Source organism: Ahaetulla prasina, chromosome 5 (assembly GCF_028640845.1).
Source record: "Ahaetulla prasina isolate Xishuangbanna chromosome 5, ASM2864084v1, whole genome shotgun sequence".
Lineage (NCBI taxonomy): Eukaryota > Metazoa > Chordata > Lepidosauria > Squamata > Colubridae > Ahaetulla > Ahaetulla prasina.
The window spans coordinates 87,119,074-87,143,674 of NC_080543.1; the positions used below are offsets into that span (position 1 = coordinate 87,119,074).

At 32.7% G+C, this 24,601-nt stretch overlaps 1 protein-coding gene across 4 annotated transcripts in view; it reads right to left on the reverse strand.

The window, feature by feature from the left end:
- Positions 1-24,601, reverse strand: part of WWC3 (WWC family member 3) — a 105,557-nt gene that overhangs the window by 16,613 nt on the left and 64,343 nt on the right. The window contains exons 4-12 of one of the 4 annotated variants that reach the window (XM_058186917.1): positions 22,882-22,958; positions 21,352-21,431; positions 20,704-20,833; positions 17,656-17,805; positions 15,166-15,239; positions 10,485-10,727; positions 7,543-7,632; positions 4,874-5,436; positions 21-141 (exon numbers count right to left, since the gene is read on the reverse strand). In XM_058186917.1, the coding sequence (XP_058042900.1) occupies positions 21-141; positions 4,874-5,436; positions 7,543-7,632; positions 10,485-10,727; positions 15,166-15,239; positions 17,656-17,805; positions 20,704-20,833; positions 21,352-21,431; positions 22,882-22,958 (1,528 nt within the window). Of the gene's footprint in view, positions 1-20; positions 142-4,873; positions 5,437-7,542; positions 7,633-10,484; positions 10,728-13,231; positions 13,306-15,165; positions 15,240-17,655; positions 17,806-20,703; positions 20,834-21,351; positions 21,432-22,097; positions 22,175-22,881; positions 22,959-24,601 lie in introns of all 4 variants that reach the window. The other 3 variants (XM_058186916.1, XM_058186914.1, XM_058186915.1) reach the window with 3 other exon arrangements.

The window sequence follows — 24,601 nt, forward strand, 5'->3', positions numbered from 1 at the left end:
ACATATTTGTACAACCTGACCTTTTGCTTAAAGCTTCAAACACGCCACTGTCACTAGCCAGTGAATAATTGGACAGACATGCTGAGACTCGCCTGGATCTCCTTTCCAATCTTCTAGTACTATCTTCACGTAAGGTCACAGCTACAACATGGAAAACAGTAAAGATAAGTTACACTGAAGGTTTGTTTATTTATTGGATTTATCCTCTCCTTTTAATTTGTAAAGCATAAATAAAGGCCGAAAACATAATACTCCCTCTTCCTATTTTCTCTTCATCAACAATCTTGTGAGTTGAGTTGGGCTGTGAGACAGTGACCAGTAACAATGACCACCCCAAGTAACTCAGCCAATTTCCATGTTTAAGGGAAGACTCAAACTATTTTTACATCTGTGAACAAAAAACCCATCAGTCCATCCAGTTTACCAATACAAACATGTGACTTATGTGTATTGAAATCTTAACACACACTGGCCTATCTTAAATTTGCATCTGAATACTTTTAACTGAGTCTTGAGCCCATGCTTGCATAACTACCCATACAATTCACTCCAAATTAAAAAGATAATACATGATGCTAAAGCAAAACATAAAGTATTTATAAACTATTAACAATTTAATATGAGTATAGTCCACTGGTATATAGAAAATAATTGGGTGCATTCAGATTATATAAACTATCCAACATTTATTCACAATCCTTTATGATTCTCTTTATGATTGTTAACAGATTGATTAATGCTAATTGTGTTATTGGCCTATGACTTCTCCCTTCACTAAGGAGAGAAGCAAATCTAAAATAACCCATGTCTTGTCTTAGATTTATATTCAGGTTGGCAATGAATGGAAATCAGAGCAAACAGCACAATAATCATTCAGCCAATGACCAAGAACAAATGAAACAAGGACCCTTAAGCAAGCTACTAATGCGAATTATATACGTGCAGCACATTAAGAGGGGCAACTAGTGAAATCAAACAGCAAAAGTATGGCTCTCATATAATTTGAAAGTAATTATGTGCATTTGTTTCAATTCAATTATAATCATATCAAGTGTTTTCTGAGATAGTCATGTCAATTATAATTTCAACTATTTCCATGGTGAATTATTTTGTTGAAAGTTGCATGAAAATAATTATGCCATAAAAATGCAAAGTATTTTTAAGATGAGTACAAAACAAACAGTAAGCAAACTTTTGATATATTGCACAACACAAATAAAGAAAATATGTTGTCATTTTATTCTTCAGGATTTTGACTTCCAAGTCTAGCCTACAGTTCTACTAGTCAAACTGAACCCTGTCAGCTTCCTATCTTGGCAAAGCCAGCTAGTATTACCAGGAATATATTAATATAGAGTTTATTTCTGTAAATAAATTATATATAATTACTTTATATTATAGCTATAAATTTTATATATCATTATTTCAGATTTCTAAATGTAAGATTTTGTTTATCTTATTGCAAGAAAGTTTAAGTATTTGAGATAATTTTGTAATACAATTTTACTTATTTTGTTTGATTGCTATACAAAATGTTTGTGTCTTTATTTTTAGGTTTGAAAAAAAGGATATTCTTAATGCTATAAATTCTATAATTGTGATATTCTGATGTTTATCTAAACATCAGGTTAAAGTATTGAAGAATACCTTTTACTACTTTTTTTCAATTTTGTAACACTGCAGTTGCAAGTTAAGACATGCTTCCTACTCAAATGACAGAAACAGTTTTTCACTGAGGAGTTTGTCATTTTGTGCAGTAACTATCTTCCCACTTTTAAATATTTTATTGACTCTTAAACTTCATTTTAAAAGATTAAGTAATAAAGATTTCTTTGAAATGATCTTTACTCTGTGTGACAACATTGATAAATTAATGGAATAAAATTATTCTGTGCTTGGTTTTTAGTTTTCTTTTACAGTTCCCAATTTAGCTTACAGTTTGGGGTTGAACTGAGAGTTTTGCATCCAAGAACCAAGCCTAAATCATTTTAGCTTCTCATGATCAACTAAAGGTAAAGGTTCCCCTCGCACATACGTGCTAGTCATTGCCGACTCTAGGGGGCGGTGCTCATCTCCGTTTCAAAGCTGAAGAGCCAGCGCTGTCCGAAGACGTCTCCGTGGTCATGTGGCCAGCATGACTCAACGCCAAAGGTGCACAGAACGCTGTTACCATCCCACTAAAGGTGGTCCCTATTTTTTCTACTTGCATTTTTATGTGCTTTCGAAACTGCTAGGTTGGCAGAAGCTGGGACAAGTAACGGGAGCTCACCCCGTTACATGGCAGCACTAGGGATTTGAACCGCCGAGCTGCCGACCTTTCGATCTACAAGCTCAACATTCTAGCCCCTGAGCCACCGCGTCAACTAGCATTGGCTAAATGCTAGCCATCTGATCTGATGTATAAAGGATGGCAGCTGAAGTATAAAAACATAACATAGTTAATATGAAATAAGTGAACATGTAGCTAATATCAGATGGTGAAGTGGAAGGATGCAAGGAATTAGAATTCCACATTTTTGTTCAGCTGATGCTCTTGTGCTTAGCTATTAGAACTTAGGTAGACATTGTATACTTAAATATTTAAGATCCTTAAATACAACAATGACTAATATTAGCTATTAACCCAACAGGGCTAGGAACCAATAGTTACTCCTATGAGTCTTTAAATAAAATCATAAAAAAAATATTTTGGTCTTTAAACATGCAGAACAAAACCCAAACTCTACAAATACACATGAGCTTTACAGGCAGAAAAAGAGTAAATCTAGAATCACTTACAGCATTTTTTTCTGTTGTGCCACATGAGGAACAAAATAAAGGAATAATTTAAGTGAAAAATGGAACCAGTTTGTCAAATCTGACATTTTCATAAAAAAAAAAACCCACAGAAGTAAGCATACCCCTTGAAATTCTGCAACTCAGGGAAAAATGAATGTTGAAGGTTAGATCAACAGTACTTTCCAAAGTTCATTAACGACAGCTAACTGTTTATAGTACAAGAGAAATATTTTTAAATCTTTATTTTTTATATATATGTTCTTTATATATCTTTATTCTTTATCTCAAACAAATATTCTACAAATAATAAATGGAGCACCTAAACTTTATTGCTTTACTCAAAATGTACAGTAACAACTTTATTTTCTGGAAAAAAAGAACCAATTGTTTTAATGGAACCATTTTTGTTAACCTAAGAGTGCAGATTTTGGCATCTTATGTTCAATTTTGCAACCAAAATTGTATTTCTGTCACGTTTAAAATATATGACAAAATTGTTAAAATAAAAAGAAATATGAATTTGTACTAATAATTATTATTTCCTTTTACACTGAGCAGAGAAATACAAACAGGTTAAAGTTTTGATACTCATGTCTCTGTAAATCAAAAACAAATCAAGTGAATTATTTCAGAAAATGAGCATATTTTATGGTACTCCAACACTAGATGGCAGCCTTATGCACATTTAAAAACAACAACAATGCTGTTCATTTATTTCCCTAACCTTTAAATAGTAAAACTAGCAAAATGGGAAATGGAAATGCCTAAGCAATTCAATCACATGGGTATAAAGCAGACAATCAATATATTTAATTTTAAAAAAATGATCCTACACGGACCCAAGATAAAATAGCAATTATTTTTTTAAAAATAAAAAATGCTAGCTAATAACATTGAAAAATTAAATTCCATATTATAATATAGCAAAAATTGTAAAAATTGCACTAAAATGCATATTACAGAAATTATTGGCCAGTTTATAGCAGAAGTGGTGGTGGGAGGGGGAGAACTACTGCCTTTTCCTTCAAACTATATTCCCCACTCAAATGGAAAAAAATGAAAATAAGCAATCTATTTACAAAGCACAATCAGAGCAATTAGAATAGTCGCATTACTTGAAATGGTAAATCCTTTCATTGGAGTTGAAAATAAATATACAATGTTGTTCCATCCAGTAGAGTTGGAGTTTTGAAAACTACCTAGAAATTCAATTCAGAACATTGTGGCCCATGTTTTAACTGGCTTGGAGCATATTATATCAATACCACAGGCCCTGTACTGGTTACTAGTTCCGTTCTGAATAGAGTTTAAAGTGCTGATATTAACCTATAAAGCCCTTCACAGTTTGGAACCTGAATATCAAGAAAATTGCCTCTTCTGTCCCAGCCAGTTAAGAGGATAGAAATGTTGTCCCCTTTTTTCTGAGGATCAAGGAAGCCAAAGCTAGAATGTGCTGCTTCGCCACAACTATGGAACGGGCCCTGTCCACAGTAATTTTTAGGAAATGATTAAAAATGGAACTTTTCAAATAAGTTTTTTAGTAACATCTCCTGTGCCTCTTGTTTCTTGCATCTTTACTATTACTCTATTTGGTTTTGCAATTTGAATTGTACATTGTTTTTACACTGCCATTGCTGTATTATTGAATAGAATAGAATAGAATTTTATTGGCCAAGTGTGATTGGACACACAATTATTGTGACGCTGTAAATTGAGTGATTGTGGTGTGTTTAAACCTGAATGAACAAATAAATGTCTTTTTAAGGCTCAGAACACTGCAAATGAATTTCAAGGCATAAGTGTTTTATTCATTTCAAATTAGCATTAACTTGCCCTATAATTTCAATAGGACTTAAAGTAGTTTCCTTCATTTTGTTTCAGAAATAGATAGGAAGGAGTTTAGAATATGAACACAAATGAAAAAGTTAAAATGTGTAACAAGCCAGCAAAACATTTGATTTCCTTCTCTTAAAACTTACAAAACATGCACAACTGTATTTTTTTAGATAAGCTAAGTACCATGTGACATTCAACCGATATTCATTGTTTTGTTGATATCTGAAAACAAAATATAAATGGCTAAAAATTAACTTACCACCAGAATTTGGAATATTGATAATTTGCAGCCCTGCTTCATTTCTTGTGGAATATTCAGTAGCCTTAAGTGCCACAATTTCTTGTCCTTTGTCTTCACCCAAAACACAGACCTGAGCTCTAAGTACTTCTGAGGCACCTGTGTATGTTACTTCTTCATACCCTTCTGACTTATGGACTAATGGAGAATCCCGAGAAGCAGGTTGGAAGGGAGTGTCCAGGGGAGAACTTGGAGGTGATAGTGAAGAAAGAGATGATCTTGATGACAATGATGCCAAAGACAGAGGAGTATCTAAAGATCTTCGTTGTTTACTGCTAGCTGGGGATCCAATAGACTCGTGATACTGTACATCTTTGTTATGAGAATCAACTGAAACTGGATCATATCGCTTATGATGACCATATTCAACAGCAACATCACATTTATCATACTGAGGAAGACCATAGATGTCTGTGAAACTAACTGAACTCAGAGAGCCTCTGCTGGACGCCAATGACCCACGGCTGGATGCCAATGATCCTCTACTGCTTCCAGAAGATATTGTCAAAGAGCTGGCAGATAAACTGGAATGTAACAGACATATGTAGTAAGTGTGCATTCACAAATGTAGATTCAAAATATGGGGTTTTTTCCTCTTCATTAGCTGAAACAATAATCAAAATATACTCCTATATGCAGGCTTTGCAGATAAAAACTCCACCATTTTCCTTTGTCATTATATCTATCATCAAATGAATAACATCAGGAAAAAAATAAAACCAAAGAAGGGAAAATTAATTACAGTGAAGAACTAATGCTTGTTACTCTTATAAATAACTGAACCAAGTAACTATAGAAAATGAGCTGATTTATGCATTATATTAGACAGCCTTGAATTCACACATTTATATCTCCTGTAGCTCCTCTGTGACTGAATTTGTGATCTGATCTTTGTCCTTCAAAAAAGAGTTCCAAATTATAATCAGAACGAGTCTGAAATTTTGAACTGGACATGTCTGCATGAAATTGCAAAGTATACTTTTCCTAAGTCACACATACATATAGCAAGAACTGCTTTAAAAAATCCTTAATTGTATCATAAAAATAATTGCTTGCTTACCTAAGATTGTCTATGCTTTCATATATGTCTTCAAAGATGATATTTATGGAACCCACTATGTGTTGAAATTTTTACCCTTTGGGCTATACTCACACATAACCTGGACAATTGTGCCTCAGAACATGTAATGAAGGACAAGGAGGGCTAGTAAAAGCATACATGTCCACTCAAGGAAGCAGGTACAAAAAGGTTGTTCTTATTCTTCATTTTATCTATGCATCATACATATTGGAGAAAAGCAATCTAACATGATTGTTGCAAGAGGCTGATAAACTGGAATGTAACAGACATATGTAGTAAGTGTGCATTCACAAATGTAGATTCAAAATATGAAAGGATTAAAGCAAAAACTGCATGAAAAAAGTAGACCAAATTTGGCATCAATTCTAATCTACATATCCAGATGGTCCTATCTAAAACATCTAGATTCATATAAGCACCAAAGTACTCATGTCCTCTGAAAGGGATAGCATAGTTCTTTCTACAAGTTCTTCTTGGATTTTTTTGCATGTATGTACAGGCATAGTAATATATGCACAGGCATAGTATCTCTCACAGTGAAAGAAGTACACTGAGCCATCCAGATGAAGTGGCTGCTTCAAGCTTCAAGGAAAGATACTTTGCTTATGCCAGCATGTCACAAAATCCTTCTAATACAGTGTTTCTCAACCTTGGCAACTTTAAGACAGGTGGACATCTTCAGAATTCTCCAGCAAGAATTCCCCAGTCAGCATTCCCAATTCTGAGAGCTGAAGTCCACTCATCTTAAAATTGTTAAGGCTGAGAAACAATATCCTAATGCTTTACACACCATAATATTTAATAAATGTGCAAGATGTGGATCAAATCTTCACTTAAGCAAACATTTACCATAGGTCCTGTGGAATGATTCCAAATATCAGGTAGCAAATTTGTATAGAGGTAAGAAGGTAACACAGTTAAACAACTCAATGGAGAACTATTAAGAAGGAGGACTATTTCTTTCATATCAAATAAATAATTATTGACACAAGAGAAAGTGTTCATTATGATCAATGTAGAAGACAGAACATATAATAATTTGTAAATGATGTAAGAGAGTTTAAACAGAGCCCTTTTGATCTGGAAAATATCACACTTTAGCAGCCAACATGTTTCTGAAATTATGGCTCTGAGGCAATAAACTCTGGCCTGGAAAAAACATTACAAACCCAGAAACAACTATATCCATGGAAAGCTCAAAAGGCTGTTTTGAAAAGTGTTCCCAGAATCTAAAGACCATAGCTACTTCTACAATTTAGGTAGGGTATTTCCTTATGCTAGCACACTATGTAAATTTGCACAATTTAAAGTCTAGATACATTAAAAATAATGATCAAATAATAAATGAACAGCTAGCAAAAAGTCAGATGTGAAATAACTGGAAGGAATAAGTATTAAACAGGTTAGAGCAGTAAATTGAGAGATAAAAAGGAACCAATGTAAAGAAAAGCAACATTTAGTTATTAAATTGACTAATTAGAAATTAATTATATTGGTCATTCTTATTATTTCCTTCTAACATGCCAGTCAATTTCTCTAATATACTAACCTTTTCAACTGTGAGCATAAATAGGAACTTAAACGAGTTGCTTCTTCCAACTGCATAAGCAAACAATTCTTCTTCTCTTGTAAGAGTATCCTAAAATAAAGCAATTTTTTTCCTTATTATAATTTTTTATATAATGTACCTCCTATTTAAAAAACTATATAGCAGAGAACTGACTTAGGCTTTTGTAGATGATGTCCTAATTTTGAATGTTTACATACTCCGTGTGTAGACATGTATTATTATTATCATCATCACCATCATCATCACCATCATCATCACTATTATAGCTGGTCACACGGTCAGCCAAATGTTTAGATTGGATCTGACATTTTTATCCACATTATCAAGCCTTTCCCAAGGACCTGGGATAGTCAGATGTTGTTTGATGGTGTTATACTCATTGCAGAATGTAAGCTGTTTATAAAGGTGCCTTTTGCAACTGACTGATGGCAATTTTCTCAATGCTGGGGGTGTTCAAGTGGTTCTCCAGATGTTTTGGGATTACCTAGTATTATTGTACTGTCCTTGCTTTCTTTTCCAACAATCATTCTACTCCTAATCACAAGTATTTGTATTCTGTGATTTTCTCCAGTTCTTTCTCTTCTATTCTGGTGTTTCCAGGTACTGCAATGTCCATTATCCAGATTTTTTTTCTTTTTATTTATAATTGTTAAGCCTGGTAGCTGTATGGCAGATGCTTGTCTGTTTGAAACCTGAAGTAGCAGAGCACTTTAGCTTGTACATTCTTTATTACTTTCTCTCTTTTGTGATCCCACTAGTTCTTACCTCTCCAAAACAGCTCCCAGCTGCAAGCAACAAGCCCGCTCCACAGCTGATCGGCTCAGGAAACTCCGGAGCAAAAGGCAGCCGCGCCAAGACTCCTAGAGACTAGCGTGGCTCCAGCAGCTTTAATCACGGCGCTCCGACACCACGGAGGCCAGCCGCAACCTTTGGGGTGAAGGCAAACCCTCGCAGCACCCCCCAAAGCTACCAGCCCGGTACCTGAGAGAAAAGGGGAGGGTGGGAGGCGTCGGAAAGGGCGAGTCCCCAGCTCCAATCCATATCAACGGAGAGCCCTCCCTAGCTGCAAGCAACAATCATAGATTCAAGAAAAAACAAGACAAAAGAAACAAATTCACCCGAAGGGAAAGAAAAGAAAAATCCAAAAATAAGAAAAAGTAATCCAGGGAATAATATAGCTCAGCTCTAAAACTCTGAAGCTAAAAATTAAGCGACCATAGCTGAGGCTGAGTTGAAAAAAGCTGGGGAACGTCACCAGGGAGGCAGATCCTCAGAATTTTTTCAACTCAGGCCATGGAGCTAGAGACTGTAATAACCCAGAATGGCACCTCCCATCGCCACACTACAGAGAAGTGTTATTTCTCACAGATATTCCAATGTGCCATTGTTGCTGCTTTGTCATGCTTGTTTGTAATCAGACTTGTGCATTCTTCTTGCAACAAATAAAACTAGGTGGTCCACTGTATCTTCACCTTCTTTGCAGAGGCGACATTTCCTATCTTTTTGATTTTGGCTTCATATGTGTTCATTTGGTCTTGTGCAACCAGAATTAGCTCCTCTGCCTCTTTCTTTAACCTTCATTGCCATATCTCCTTTCTATTCTTCATTTAGTCTTTCTTGTAAGCCAGTTCAGTCTCTCCAGTATTCAATAAACCTTCATAGTATAGTATACTAGCTTCAGTGCAATGTCTTCGCTGACCTTTAGATATTTTTCCAATGACTTTTTTCTTCTTCTTTCAGTATCTGGTCTAGTTGCAAAATTCCATGCTCACTTATGATCTTTGCCAAATAGACATTGCTATATGGGTGAAGGACATGATTCACTATCATTATTTCTCTAGTCTTCCTATCCAGGACTTCTAATTCAGCTGTGTATCTAATGATTGGAATTGCCCAGGTGTTAATATTGCATTGCCAATACACTGCACTGTGTGAAATACATTTAGACTAAAGAATGATTATTATGTACTACAACTGAAGTATACTACATCACAGGAAAATACAAGAGGGTAGAGCAAGGAATGCATCAAAGATGTCTTTACTATAGGTTTTGGTAAGCAGGACAATACAGTGACGACATCAAGAAAATGAGAGGGTTATTTTTCCATTTTTATTTTCTGGATATTTAGGGTGACAAAGGTATAAATCCTTGATATATATTTTTCTTTAGTAGAACAATTAGTACACAACACAAAGTTGTGCAAAGGCCCCTACGCCACAGCTGACATTTGTTGTTCTGCACTCCGGGAGTAGCACAACCCTATCCAAACTAAGGATGGAAAATCACCAGATCCAAGAAGCCTTAAAACCCAAACCCACTTGGTCTTGCTAGTGTTGATATTAAACCTGTTATTTTGTATCAAGATTCCACTGTCTCCATGCACTGAGACAGAGTCTCCACAGCTTCTCATTTAGCCATCTGTGATTGATAGAGTATCATCAGCATATTGATAATATTTTACCCTATATTACTGAATGACTTCAGCCAGTGGTTTCATATACATGTTAAACAGAAATGTGAAAAAGTCATTATTGAAGCATTCCATGTAACAGAAGTCATAGGCAAGATCTCACCCCGCCCCCCAAATTAATACAGAGTGGAAATTATTCTGGTTTTGGAAGAAAGAGAATCAGCATAACAATGTACTCCCAACTGCTAATTCCTGGAGCAGCTTCAAAAGGATACTATGGTGCTTAAGACCACTGAGAGATCAAGGAGAATAAAGATGGATGTGTTACTACCTCCCACTTTGGAGAGAGTAATAACTCTCTCCAAAGAGTTAACCAATAACCAATAACTCATACCTAGGCCTGCAACCCTATTAGAAGTAGTCCATAAACTTCTGTAAGGTTGATGTCTACTAAATGCCTTCACTAAACAGCTATTGACAAGTATGTTACAAAAGCAATATATTCTCAACCTTTCAGCAGCACCATGAGAAGAAGTAGCCTGAGCCTGCTGGATATCCTCCTCCAAACGCCTTTTTTCCTCCTCTATGTGTTTCAGATCTTCTGGTGAACGCTGCTGTTGACTTATAAGCTGCAGTTCTTGTAAAAGAGCCTCTTTTTCTTTAATAAGCTGAAGATGATCAATATCAGCCTCTGCCATTCCTGGCCAAGATTCCTGGTCTTGTAAAGCCAACTGTTGCTGGATTCTGAAAACTCTTAATTACAAAGGAACATGAAAAGTTAATATATCAATGAGAAACATCCCCCCTCCAAATCTCTACATAGATACATTTTTGATATGGAAGTAGTTAGTTGAAGTACCTTGAGATGAAAATAACATCTGTATATAACATAACAAACAGTTATAAAATCCACAATAAATTTGAATTGTGTAAACCTTCAATAAAGTTAAAAGGTGTAGTGGTATCTTCAGAATTTGATACCTTCTTAAACACATCAATATCACTATCTCTGGAATCCTTATTCTCAATTTCCACTTCTGTGTTTGTTTGTTTTAAAGTCCAAAGAGTTTGCCAGGGTACAAACTTAAAATGGAATTTAAAATTTTGATGTTATGGCTGGAGCAAGGCAATAGCAGGAAAAACGGGAAGGAGTGTTTCTGAACATGATGGTAATAATGTGCAAGCATGCTATGGGAAATAAATCTGCTGCACAATATTTTTTGCTAAACATTAAACACTGCCACTTCTACCATTTAAAAAGAAAATTCTGTATCACAAATGGCCAACTAGATTAAGATTAAGCTGGAAATGTTATTAAAATTGTAAATAGCAACACATTTATCGAGTTAATTTGAGGGAGGGAGGGCAATATTAAAATGTTGAAAGGCTAAGAATGAATATGGACAGATAAACACTATGAGTTTTTTATATATCTTATAAAAAATATATATCTGTTTACTTTTAAGTTTTTGTCAAGGAACCAATAAACAACACAACAGTTATTTGTAGTATTTATCCAGTTTCAAATCAAAAGCTTTTTAATATACGGAGCTTTTTGTGTCTTAGATATTTTACCCATTGGCATCATTATGACCATCAAAAAAGAGAGCTCTCGTATTTTATTTCCCTTTTTTAACTCAGATGAGGTACAATTTTTAGAATCCATTTACATTCTGAAATGGATAACAAAGCATCCTTATATTTTGAGACTACCATATTAAGTAGGTTCTCCAGAAAAGTACTCACAGACAAAAAGATATTTTATATAAGAATCTGCCAATTGAAATGGTAACATATGTACTTGGTTCTCTTGCCACTTTAGCTATATGAGGAGCCTGATTAAAATATTTTAAATATATTGTAACACTTTAATTTTGTCAACTTCAGTTTTAGACCAAATACAGCACATTCCACACCCACACTGTATAACTTTAATAGGGTTTCATGAGCAAAGTTAGGCTGAACACATAATTACTTTATGGAGACAAAAGCTGTACAGAATGCCAATAAGCTAATAGAAAGGAATGCATGATAAATAAAGAATGTGACCACTGACATAACCTAGGAGAAACAAATGTGTCTTAGCTCTTTGATTTAAGGTTTAAAAACCATGCAACACATATGTAAGAATAAAATTTATCAACATATGAAAGAGACAAATATAGAATTACAATTAGGAATAATATTTTTCCTAAATAATATACACACACATACACATACACTATATATATGATTGCGTTATAACAGAAAAACACCACCTGGCTTACAAAATAAACAAACATTTACTACTTGTAATTTTGTATAAATCTTGGTTTACTTTTTCATACTTATACCTCAAAAGAGTCCTATTTTATTCTTTTTGCATTTTTCCTTTTTAAGGACTTTGGAAACTTAACAGAGAGTGTATTTTTCTGTCAACCTCACACTTCAATGTTAACTGGAATTGTAAGTGATTCTTATATTATTTTCTTAGATACATGCTTCTGGAATGGGTGATGTAAACTACATGTATAAATATTCAATGGGTATGAAGTTACCAATATATTTATAAAGGAATGAACTGAATGTAGCAACATCTACCATAAATTAGAGGTATGAAAACATAGATGCATTGGAATACCTTATCTTGTCCACCAGGCCAACTGAGTAATTTTCTAACAAAATGTACATAAAGATAAAGGTTTCCTTGTCTAGTAGTGTCCAACTTTAGATGTGGTGTTCATCTCTGGTTCTTGGGCCAGCGATGTCCAAACACATTTTTTGTCGCCAGCATGTTTATATGCCAAAGCACACAGAACACTGTTACCTTCCCACCAAAGTGGTATATATTAATCTACTCTCATTTGACTGCTTTCGAACTACTAGGTGGGCAGGAGCTGGGGCAGGAAAAGGAGTTCACCCTATTGTATGGTGCTTGGGTCTCGAATCCGGGCTGTCAGATTTCCAGCTAACAAGCTCAGCATCTTTAACCATTGAGCCATTAAGTCCCCTAAACAAAATATAACTAGTGCCTATTTCATGTCTATCCATGTCCAGGATACACTGCAAGCACATATATTTTTGGGTTTGTAACATTGTAAACTTTTAATTTGCCTAATTTAAATGTGCACTGCTGCAGTATTGGATGGTTATTTAGTGGTTCTTCAGATTATTAAACTATGCTAAATATCTAGTCACACATATGCAAAATCCCAACCATGGCGATAGCTACTAACAGATTATTTTCAATGTTAAAAATAGCAACTTAACATATTCACCTTTTTTTGGTCTCTTCATACTGCCAAATCAGTTTCATTTTGTCTAGATATCTTGTTGTATCTTCCAATCCAAGCTTTTGTGAAGAAAAGAAAAACAAGAAATTTAACAATACTTATTAGAAATAAATTATGGAAAAAGATACAAAAAATTATCTATTACTATTTTATATTAATCAGCAGGGAAGATTTAGTTGAGGTAGTTAGAAAGGGTCTATGTTTGATGCTGGAATTCTTGATTTTGAAAGACACTAAACTTGAGCACATACATTTAGTCTGAATTTCCCCCAAAAGATCAATGATAATGAGAACAATGCTTAATAAGATCTCAGAACAGAAGAAGCTAATAAGAAAAGGAACTCAAATATGAATAACAGATGAATATGAAGTAATATAGCAGGAAAAAAACAACAAAGCAAATTTACATTGTATCCACAAAAATATAATGTCCAAATCATGGGAACAATCCCATTTTGAGTACTGCGTTTATTTCTAATTCTTTAAAAAGGATTCAGATAAATTGTGTCTGATAAGAACAATGAGAATGATCATGGAAAGTAAGTCTTATAAAGAGACATTGAAATAACTGGGTATGTTTAGCCTTGAGCAAAGATGACTGATAGCACTCCTCAGAAATAAAAATATGCCACAGAAAAGGTCAAACCTATTCTCTTTCATTTCTGAAAAATCGGAGAATAAAGGCTGTAAATTACAGAAATATAACGGAATGTTAGAGGTAAAAAAAAATCCTAATAGTACAAGCAGTTTGACAATGGAACTAATTACCCCCAAAAAAGTTTAAGTACCCAAGGAAGGTTCCCTTCAATCAATCTATTCAAATGGTAGCTGAATATCTACATGATTTGGATGTTATTATTTGAATTTCTGCACTTGGGGAGAGGGGATTAGCTCAATGGCCTTTTATGATTCATAATAGGTTATCACTTTAAAACACTGTGAAAGAACAATTCCTGATTAGTACATAGGAATTTCTGCATAGGACAAGTTCCAAAAAGTCAAGATAGAGGCTGTGTGTGTGCAACTGAAGCCCTGCCCATCTATGTTGTATATGTGCTGCTAAAACAGCAGCTTTGATCATGCAATCACAGTTATTGTGACTTTTGTTTATGCCACCCTATCAAGATTGGAAGATATTGAGACTTGGCTCATAGCATCACCAAGAGTCGGACACAACTGAATGGATAACATCATCATCATTATTATCACCACTAACACACTGATATCTGTACTATTTATAGTATACTCTGAAGTTCTAGTACAAACGTTGCCTTAGTCAACTGTCACAATTATACTCACTTTCTCAATACAAATTTTAACTTCAGGATAGTTACTACTACCATACCAAATGGAATCTCTCTATTTTTAGAGAAATTCACCCTCCCCATGGGTATTCAATAATTAAGGCAAATTCAAACTTCTATGGCAGGTTAAGCATTCATTCAATTTCAATTTCCTGAAAAATTTATCCATGACCTATTGTCTCTGTGGTAGATTTAAAGTCCACCAAAGTACTAGAATTTCAGAGATCTAATCTAGGAAGCGTAATTCCATTACAGAATCCCTGTCAGCTCCCTGAAACCTCCAGAACTGGCTTCGCTCTCAGAACTCCAGCACTAGCAACAAGGAGAAAATGTTGTTGAGCCAGTGGAACTAATATCCAATCTGTTTTGAAATCTGAAGGAAACAACTTTCTCAATGGTTTCAACATAAGAAAATATTCAGGGTTTGTAACATTGTAAACTTTTAATTTGCCTAATTTAAATGTGCACTGCTGCAGTATTGGATGGTTATTTAGTGGTTCTTCAGATTATTAAACTATGCTAAATATCTAGTCACACATATGCAAAATCCCAACCATGGCGATAGCTACTAACAGATTATTTTCAATGTTAAAAATAGCAACTTAACATATTCACCTTTTTTTGGTCTCTTCATACTGCCAAATCAGTTTCATTTTGTCTAGATATCTTGTTGTATCTTCCAATCCAAGCTTTTGTGAAGAAAAGAAAAACAAGAAATTTAACAATACTTATTAGAAATAAATTATGGAAAAAGATACAAAAAATTTGCTATTACTATTTTATATTAATCAGCAGGGAAGATTTAGTTGAGGTAGTTAGAAAGGGTCTATGTTTGATGCTGGAATTCTTGATTTTGAAAGACACTAAACTTAAGCACATACATTTAGTCTGAATTTCCTCCAAAAGATCAATGATAATGAGAACAATGCTTAATAAGATCTCAGAACAGAAGAAGCTAATAAGAAAAGGAACTCAAATATGAATAACAGATGAATATGAAGTAATATAGCAGGAAAAAAACAACAAAGCAAATTTACATTGTATCCACAAAAATATAATGTCCAAATCATGGGAACAATCCCATTTTGAGTACTGCGTTTATTTCTAATTCTTTAAAAAGGATTCAGATAAATTGTGTCTGATAAGAACAATGAGAATGATCATGGAAAGTAAGTCTTATAAAGAGACATTGAAATAACTGGGTATGTTTAGCCTTGAGCAAAGATGACTGATAGCACTCCTCAGAAATAAAAATATGCCACAGAAAAGGTCAAACCTATTCTCTTTCATTTCTGAAAAATCGGAGAATAAAGGCTGTAAATTACAGAAATATAACGGAATGTTAGAGGTAAAAAAAAATCCTAATAGTACAAGCAGTTTGACAATGGAACTAATTACCCCCAAAAAAGTTTAAGTACCCAAGGAAGGTTCCCTTCAATCAATCTATTCAAATGGTAGCTGAATATCTACATGATTTGGATGTTATTATTTGAATTTCTGCACTTGGGGAGAGGGGATTAGCTCAATGGCCTTTTATGATTCATAATAGGTTATCACTTTAAAACACTGTGAAAGAACAATTCCTGATTAGTACATAGGAATTTCTGCATAGGACAAGTTCCAAAAAGTCAAGATAGAGGCTGTGTGTGTGCAACTGAAGCCCTGCCCATCTATGTTGTATATGTGCTGCTAAAACAGCAGCTTTGATCATGCAATCACAGTTATTGTGACTTTTGTTTATGCCCCCTATCAAGATTGGAAGATATTGAGACTTGGCTCATAGCATCACCAAGAGTCAGACACAACTGAATGGATAACATCATCATCATTATTATCACCACTAACACACTGATATCTGTACTATTTATAGTATACTCTGAAGTTCTAGTACAAACGTTGCCTTAGTCAACTGTCACAATTATACTCACTTTCTCAATACAAATTTTAACTTCAGGATAGTTACTACTACCATACCAAATGGAATCTCTCTATTTTTAGAGAAATTCACCCTCCCCATGGGTATTCAATAATTAAGGCAAATTCAAACTTCTATGGCAAGTTAAGCATTCATTCAATTTCAATTTCCTGAAAAATTTATCCATGACCTATTGTCTCTGTGGTAGATTTAAAGTCCACCAAAAGTACTAGAATTTCAGAGATCTAATCTAGGAAGCGTAATTCCATTACAGAATCCCTGTCAGCTCCCTGAAACCTCCAGAACTGGCTTCGCTCTCAGAACTCCAGCACTAGCAACAAGGAGAAAATGTTGTTGAGCCAGTGGAACTAATATCCAATCTGTTTTGAAATCTGAAGGAAACAACTTTCTCAATGGTTTCAACATAAGAAAATATTCAGGGAATAGTTGTTGTATGCATGCCCTTTAAGGAGAAAAGTCTGCAAGAAAGAATTTCTTCCTCACTTCTGTGGTTTTGTATCTCAAGATGTGGAAGTTGTTGGACTTCCTCAACACTACTATTAAGGAAATCTGAATAGCTAGCTATTTTATTTTAATTTTTGTACTTCCTTTTTAGTTAATGCCTTTGTGCCTATGATTTATTAGAATACTGCAATATTTTATATTGGATAAATATTACAGATTTAACAAATTATGTACCTACAAATTATTTATACAAAATATAAATATATAAAAATTATTTAAGGGGAACAAATGCTGGACAGACAGTAGAAACACACCTCTCTCTCTTTCTCTCTCTCTCTGTATACCCACTATTAACCTTATTACATATACTTCAAAAAATTACTGATCATTTGATTATTGTGTTTAAAAATGTATATTTGATAAATCTATCTGCTCTATAATCTTATTTTATAGATTTTTTTTTTAAAAAGTAATTCAGCATGATTGAAATAGATAAACATTGACAGTGTAAGCTGGGCTTGAATGGGATCCCTAAGATTTCTAAATTACCTTTTCCTTCAAGAGTATACAACATATTTTTTCTTATTTGCCCAACGTGTATGAACCACTGTTTTGATTTGATTAAATTATATTTTAATGTAATAGAATAGTAGCCAAATTTTTAATACTAATGACAACTTTTTCTCTGAAAACACAATGTGGTATATTAAATTTATATAGTATACCTCGCCAATGATGTCAGTTTGAGAACAAGCATCACAATATATTTGAGATAGATTTGAATCATTTAATGAAGCAGAACTGTGCTGAAGATCATGAAAAGATTCTGTAATACAACAACTATTTCGGAATCCATCTGTCAGCTTGGCCAAACTCTTGGAAAAAAAAGGGAACATTAAGAACAGAATTAGATGAAAGAACTTTCTCATGGTTTAATATTTTTTTAAAAATAACAAAGTAATATTATTCACAAAACTTTCCTTAATTATGGAAACAATAGAGAATACAATCTTTACAAAGAAGAAAGTTTAAAGAAATTTTAAATAGAATACAAACATTTTAAAATAGCTTCAAGACTATAAACATAAGAATAGCTATTGACAGATCTGAAACTAAGCAGTAAAAATAATATGCTAAACTCCCTAAAAAGATTGCTTTTATTTCTTAATTTGAGGCAACTACTATTCAACAGGAATAGACAGATAGTAGGCAGCTGTGTTCTACAGATATCTTAAGTAATTCTGTAGCATTCATCTGTTGTAAAAGCAAAAAGTATCTTTTAAGAAAAAAAAACACCTTTTCTTACAGCACAAACTTCAATGCTTGCATCTTTGTATCTTTGGTTTTAATCAGATTATTCCTCCAAAACCAAACTGAAAGAAGATTAATTTATAACTTTAGAATTTAAAAACTTAGCTTCCTGATTTCTAACACTAAATAATTTTTTTAAAAAAAAAATTCAGTTCACTAAAATATTTGGTGTATAAACTGAATTCATATTAATTTGGATGGATTCTATTCCCCTTTGGGAATTTTTTAAAATTATTTTTAACTGCATTTTAAAATCTGTTGGCAATTATTTTTCTGTCTAGAACACCAGTCACTTTAATGAAAATTAAAAACATATAATTAAAAAATGAACAAATAAATTTCCACACTGCACAGAATGCAACAGTATAGGTAGTTCAACTTACGATCATAATTGAGCTCTGAATTTCTTTTGCTAAGTTTTGCTTTGTTGTATGAACTTTTTGCCACAGTTGTTATACAAATCACTGCAGTTTTCAAGTGAATCATGCAGTCATTAAGTGAATCTGGCTTCCTCCATTGATTTTGGTTGTTGGAAGCTGGCCCGGGAAGGTTGCAAAGGGTGATCACATGATCTCCAGACAGTGCAACTGACATAAATAAATGCCAAGTGCCCTAATTTTGATCACATGACTGTGGGGAATACTACAATAGTTATAGATGTGAAAATCAGTCATAAGTCACCTTTTTCAGTGCTGTTATAACTTCAAACAGTCACTAAACAAATGGTTGTAATTTGAGGACTGCCTATATCAATGAAGAGGAGTGCAGGGAGAATAAACTTGTAGATGGAAAAGAAACAGTTCTCAAATTTATAAGAATTAAAGTGAGGCAAACTTAGACTTTGGAGATGTGCTACAAGGTTTAAAATTCTGTGATCTGCACATTATAGACATCACAGGGAAAAAACAAACATTTAAAAAAAATATTCTGTGTAGGTTTTTTGCTTTCTTATTTAAACATTCTTGTATTATAGGAACACTGACTGTCACTCTATTTGCCATGTTTAAGACAGATGATTCATATGGCAAAGAATTTGAACTAACAAAGAAAACAAAACAGTTCTTTCTTGAACTGTTCTTTCTTGAAATCTTATAATATCCCTTTTCTATTATAGCTCCAAGAACATCTATATTGAAATGTTATTTTGATTTTTTTAAAATAAAAACCGTACTAGTAATTTTGCTCATCTTAATCAACTATATATAAAAGATATGATTTATACATTGTTACATTCAAATATGTTTATACATGATTATTGCCTTTCTTTGTTCAACCAAACAAGCAAAAACAAATAACAAATAAATTACCATTCACTTTACTAATACCCTTAAGTGATACATGGCCTATATAAAATATAAGATTTTATATTACAGTTTGGGATATCCATCTATTGAAATTCTGTGGTTAACTTTTGTGTACAGCACAAAGATATAATATAAGGGAAATGGGCGAATTAGAAATAGGAAATATAAATAAAAATATCTTCAAAATATTGCTGTGTATTAATGATGCAAGGATAGACAACCTCTAAATTCTTCTCATTACATTGCTCCTTTGAACTTTACTAGTAAAACAACAGCATTTTTGCATCAATTAGATCATTTTAACTACCCTACTATAATTTTAGCAGTGACATTTTAAAATACTCATAATTCTAAACCTTATATAACTATCAGTGTTTTACTTTTATACTTTAAAATGCCAATACACATGATATAGTCATGGCAGGTAAAAAGTAATATAAATATCAGTACAGTAATGGATGATGACTTAAGTCTTAATGGTCTGCCTAACAGATACATGTATGTGATCCTTTAACTTAAAGAAAAACAGGTCACTTTCAAAGTTAGATTTTCAGCATTTATTTTACAATTATCATGAGGTCAATATTATCTTCAAAGAAGGATTTATGTGATTAAAAATGTGTCTGTTTCAGCAACAGAATAAAATTATAGCTGATCTGTAAACCAAGACCATAGTTCATATTAATTCCTTCATTTCAATCCAGTTCTAGTATTAGATATTGGTAAATTATTTGATTGTCTTCCAGATGAGTTAAAGAAGAAACTGCTCTGCAAAATACCATTGCTTTTGCTGTGGTGGTGATGGCTAAACTGGTCTAAGAGTAGTATATTATGGTTAGCTATTTTAGATATCAGGTGATTATATACTTTACACTTATAGCCAAGACAAATCCTGAATAAGATAAAAACATAAAACATTATTAAGCATTACCAAAAAAAGTTTATATTTCTATCTAATTTTTATAGCTGCCCATTTCATAGGCAAGTGACTGTGTGTCATACAACAAAATATGCAATAAACTTACATATTTTCATGCTTCAAAAATATGCCATTCACTAAAAAAAAATTCTATTGTTGGCTAAGAAAAAGGTCATCCCTAAGAATTATAAGAGTTAGCAGACATTATAAAATGATATACATTATTATTTACTTCTTACTTGCATTAAGTCTTGTCTTTCTTTTTCACCCAAACATATGGCTTTCCTGATGCTTCGAAGTTCATTCATTATTGCTTGGGCTTCATCCAATTTATAATTCATATGAGAATTAGACATTTTCCGATCAATCCTAATACACAAACACACATTTGAAAATTTACCCACTTTTGGTAATACAAATCTGAATAAATCCTGAAGTCTGATATTAAGAATTTTTTCCTTTTTTCAGCTGGATGATCACAAGTAATCATGGAAGTGGCAAGTATTAAAAGCCTTTTCCATCTTGCTATTTATATTAAATTAGGTGAAGTACTGTCCTTCCAACCCTTCTATCGATAGACATGAATAGAGGGGAAGAACAGGTATAAAAGTAAAAAGATCTATGTCAGCTACTGTTCTGCAAAATGGCCAAAGTATATAATGATGTCATGAGAAGGAAGAAACTGTTCTATACAAACATTATTTCATTAGTGATCAAGAAGGTTATTTAAGTAAAAACTATAGCATTTTTTTAAAAAAATCCTGCTAATACCACTAAAACTAAAATAAGATATAAACTTATATCATTATTATTTTAACATCTTTTTGTTGCCTACATTATAAATATTAACATGAACAATAGCCCTGTCCTTTTACATTTCAACTTACTCTTGCAGTGTTTCTACTCCTTTTTCTTTGTACTGTAGCTCTTGTTTCATCTGTGTTAATTCTCTCTTTAATCTAGAAAGCTTGAGATAAAACCAGGAAGAAACAATTGTGCTAACAACCACAGAAATTATTGCAATTTATAGTTCAGCTGATGATCACAATTTAGTCTCTTAATTTAGGGTTTGTTGAATCTAAGTTTACAGTTTGACCTTTCTGTACATAACTGCAATTAGCTAATTAGACAGAAAAATCTAATAGCATTACACAACAAAATTTGCAATTTGGTTTCAAACTGTGTACGAGTACTATCACGAAAGCCCATATTACATTGTGATATTCAGTGTTATTTTTATGTCATATTAATAAATAATACATTCTTTGTCATAGACTAGCTTTAGATAATCTAAAACTATAAAATTTACAACCAGTAACTACAGTACGTTAAGAGTATAAAATATAAAAATAATTAAAATATTCAGATTATTATAAATGTCATACTTTCTTAAATTAACCTCTGCATTCTAAATTGCAATTGCTTCTCAAAATATTACCATAAGTAAGAAAATGATACAATATAATGACTTAATTACTAACAGAACTTATTATGTACTTTCTGGGGAAAAGGACTTTAAATATGTATGCAAATCTTACACCAATTCTTCCTAACAAGCAGTCCTTCTATTGTGGTAAAATATGAATTTAAATAATTATATTTAATATACAGTATTTTTAAAAACGTTACTCACTCTATCACGCCGACTAGCTATTTCTGCTTTAATCTGAGATGGGTTGTATTTAGTGTTGGTTGAAAATCCAGAATATGCTGCAAAAATACAAAAAAATAAGTATTCAAAATAAACTCTACAAAAAGTTCCTAATAAGCACAAGAAGAGAAGGGAATTTCACTCCCTGTTTCACAGAAAACTCTTATTTTGCTACTAATAAGGTGGAAACATATAATCTACCCATTCATCTAAAAGTATGATTTCACTTAAAAGCTAAGTTCACAATGTTAGTATTTATTTTACAATCAAGAATTAGAATTTAGCATTACACAACAAAATTTGCAATTTGGTTTCAAACTGTGTCAGTACTATCACAGCCCATATTACATTGTGATATTCAGTGTTATTTTTATGTCATATTAATAAATAATACATTCTTTGTCATAGACTAGCTTTAGATAATCTAAAACTATAAAATTTACAACCAGTAACTACAGTACGTTAAGAGTATAAAATATAAAAATAATTAAAATATTCAGATTATTATAAATGTCATACTTTCTTAATTAACCTCTGCATTCTAAATTGCAATTGCTTCTCAAAATATTACCATAAGTAAGAAAATGATACAATATAATGACTTAATTACTAACAGAACTTATTATGTACTTTCTGGGGAAAAGGACTTTAAATATGTATGCAAATCTTACACCAATTCTTCCTAACAAGCAGTCCTTCTATTGTGGTAAAATATGAATTTAAATAATTATATTTAATATACAGTATTTTTAAAAACGTTACTCACTCTATCACGCCGACTAGCTATTTCTGCTTTAATCTGAGATGGGTTGTATTTAGTGTTGGTTGAAAATCCAGAATATGCTGCAAAAATACAAAAAAATAAGTATTCAAAATAAACTCTACAAAAAGTTCCTAATAAGCACAAGAAGAGAAGGGAATTTCACTCCCTGTTTCACAGAAAACTCTTATTTTGCTACTAATAAGGTGGAAACATATAATCTACCCATTCATCTAAAAGTATGATTTCACTTAAAAGCTAAGTTCACAATGTTAGTATTTATTTTACAATCAAGAATTAGAATTTAGCATTTTATAACATAAACTGTAAGGAAAGGGGTAACTAAACTTCTCACTCTAACTTAAAGAAGAAGAATGCTTGTAATAATGTCCAATTATTTCAATTCAAAATAATAGAAGTAGTGACACATAGAATAAAATTAAACCAGACTGAAAAATAAGCTTATAAAACAATACATTTAAATAATAACGACTGCAAAAAAGAAAGAAAAATCCATTATAATCCAAAAACTTCCAATATTCAAATAATTTTGTTAAATATAAAGAAGAACTAATCACAAAGTGACATTTATTAAATAAATTGTATAAACTGCCCTGAATTGTTAATTGTATAAACTGCCCTGAATTGTTACTTAAACCTAGATATACTCAGACTAAATATATCCAAATCCAGTAATTTGTTTCTGTATTTTACTTATAGAACAGTCTAGGAAATCTTTACTAAATGATACCATCTAAATAACCATGATTATTAATTCAAATGAGACAAGGATATATAAACTGCTCAGGCACAGTAGTTTATATATAATTCATGGACTAGGTCTGCCTCAATATCTGCCACAATTGCTAGCTCAGCTCTTTTATTTCTGGGAAAATCAAGGCATGCACATCTATCTTCACAGCAGAAATTAATTTACAAAAGGAGATTACATATAAGGGATTGAAAGCATGGTCATTTTCAAGCTCCCCTAATCAGATTCAAACAGAAAAGAACTTTCTATAACTCATTCAACTCAATATAGCTAGGAATCAATCTTTACTATAATACTAAAAGTGAAGTTATTTTGATTTTTTTTTCCTTGCTATTTTCTTCCACTTAGGTAGTCCTCTACTTACAACCACAATTGAACTTAAAATTTATGTTGTTAAGCAAGAGATTTGCAAAATCCATTTTGCCTCATTTTACAACTTTACTTGCCACAGTTGTTAAGTGAATCACTACAGCTGTTAGTAACATGATTGGTAAGTGAATCTGGCTTCCCCATTGACTTTGTCAGAAGGTCACAAAAGATGATCACATGACTTCGGGATACTGCAACCATCATAGATACATGCCAGTTGCCAAGCACCCAAATTTGGATCACATGACCACGGGGATGTTGCAATGGTCATAAGCATGAAAAATAGTCATAAGTCACTTTTTTCAGTGCCTTTATAACTTTGAATGGTCAGTAAATGAATGGTTGTAAGTCAAGGACTACCTGTAGTTTAGGGGAAACCTTCTTAATTAAATAATAATAAATTAAAAAGAAAACAAAAAACTAAAAGAGCAGACCAGACTTGATGGGCCATTAGGTCTTTTTCTGCTGTCAGTTTTCTATGATTTTATATATTTAGAGCAGCTACGTGTTGACATATCCACATTCCTATCAAGAAGAATTTTAGAGTCAAACATATTTTAAATAATCCGTTGAGCCTCTCCAGCA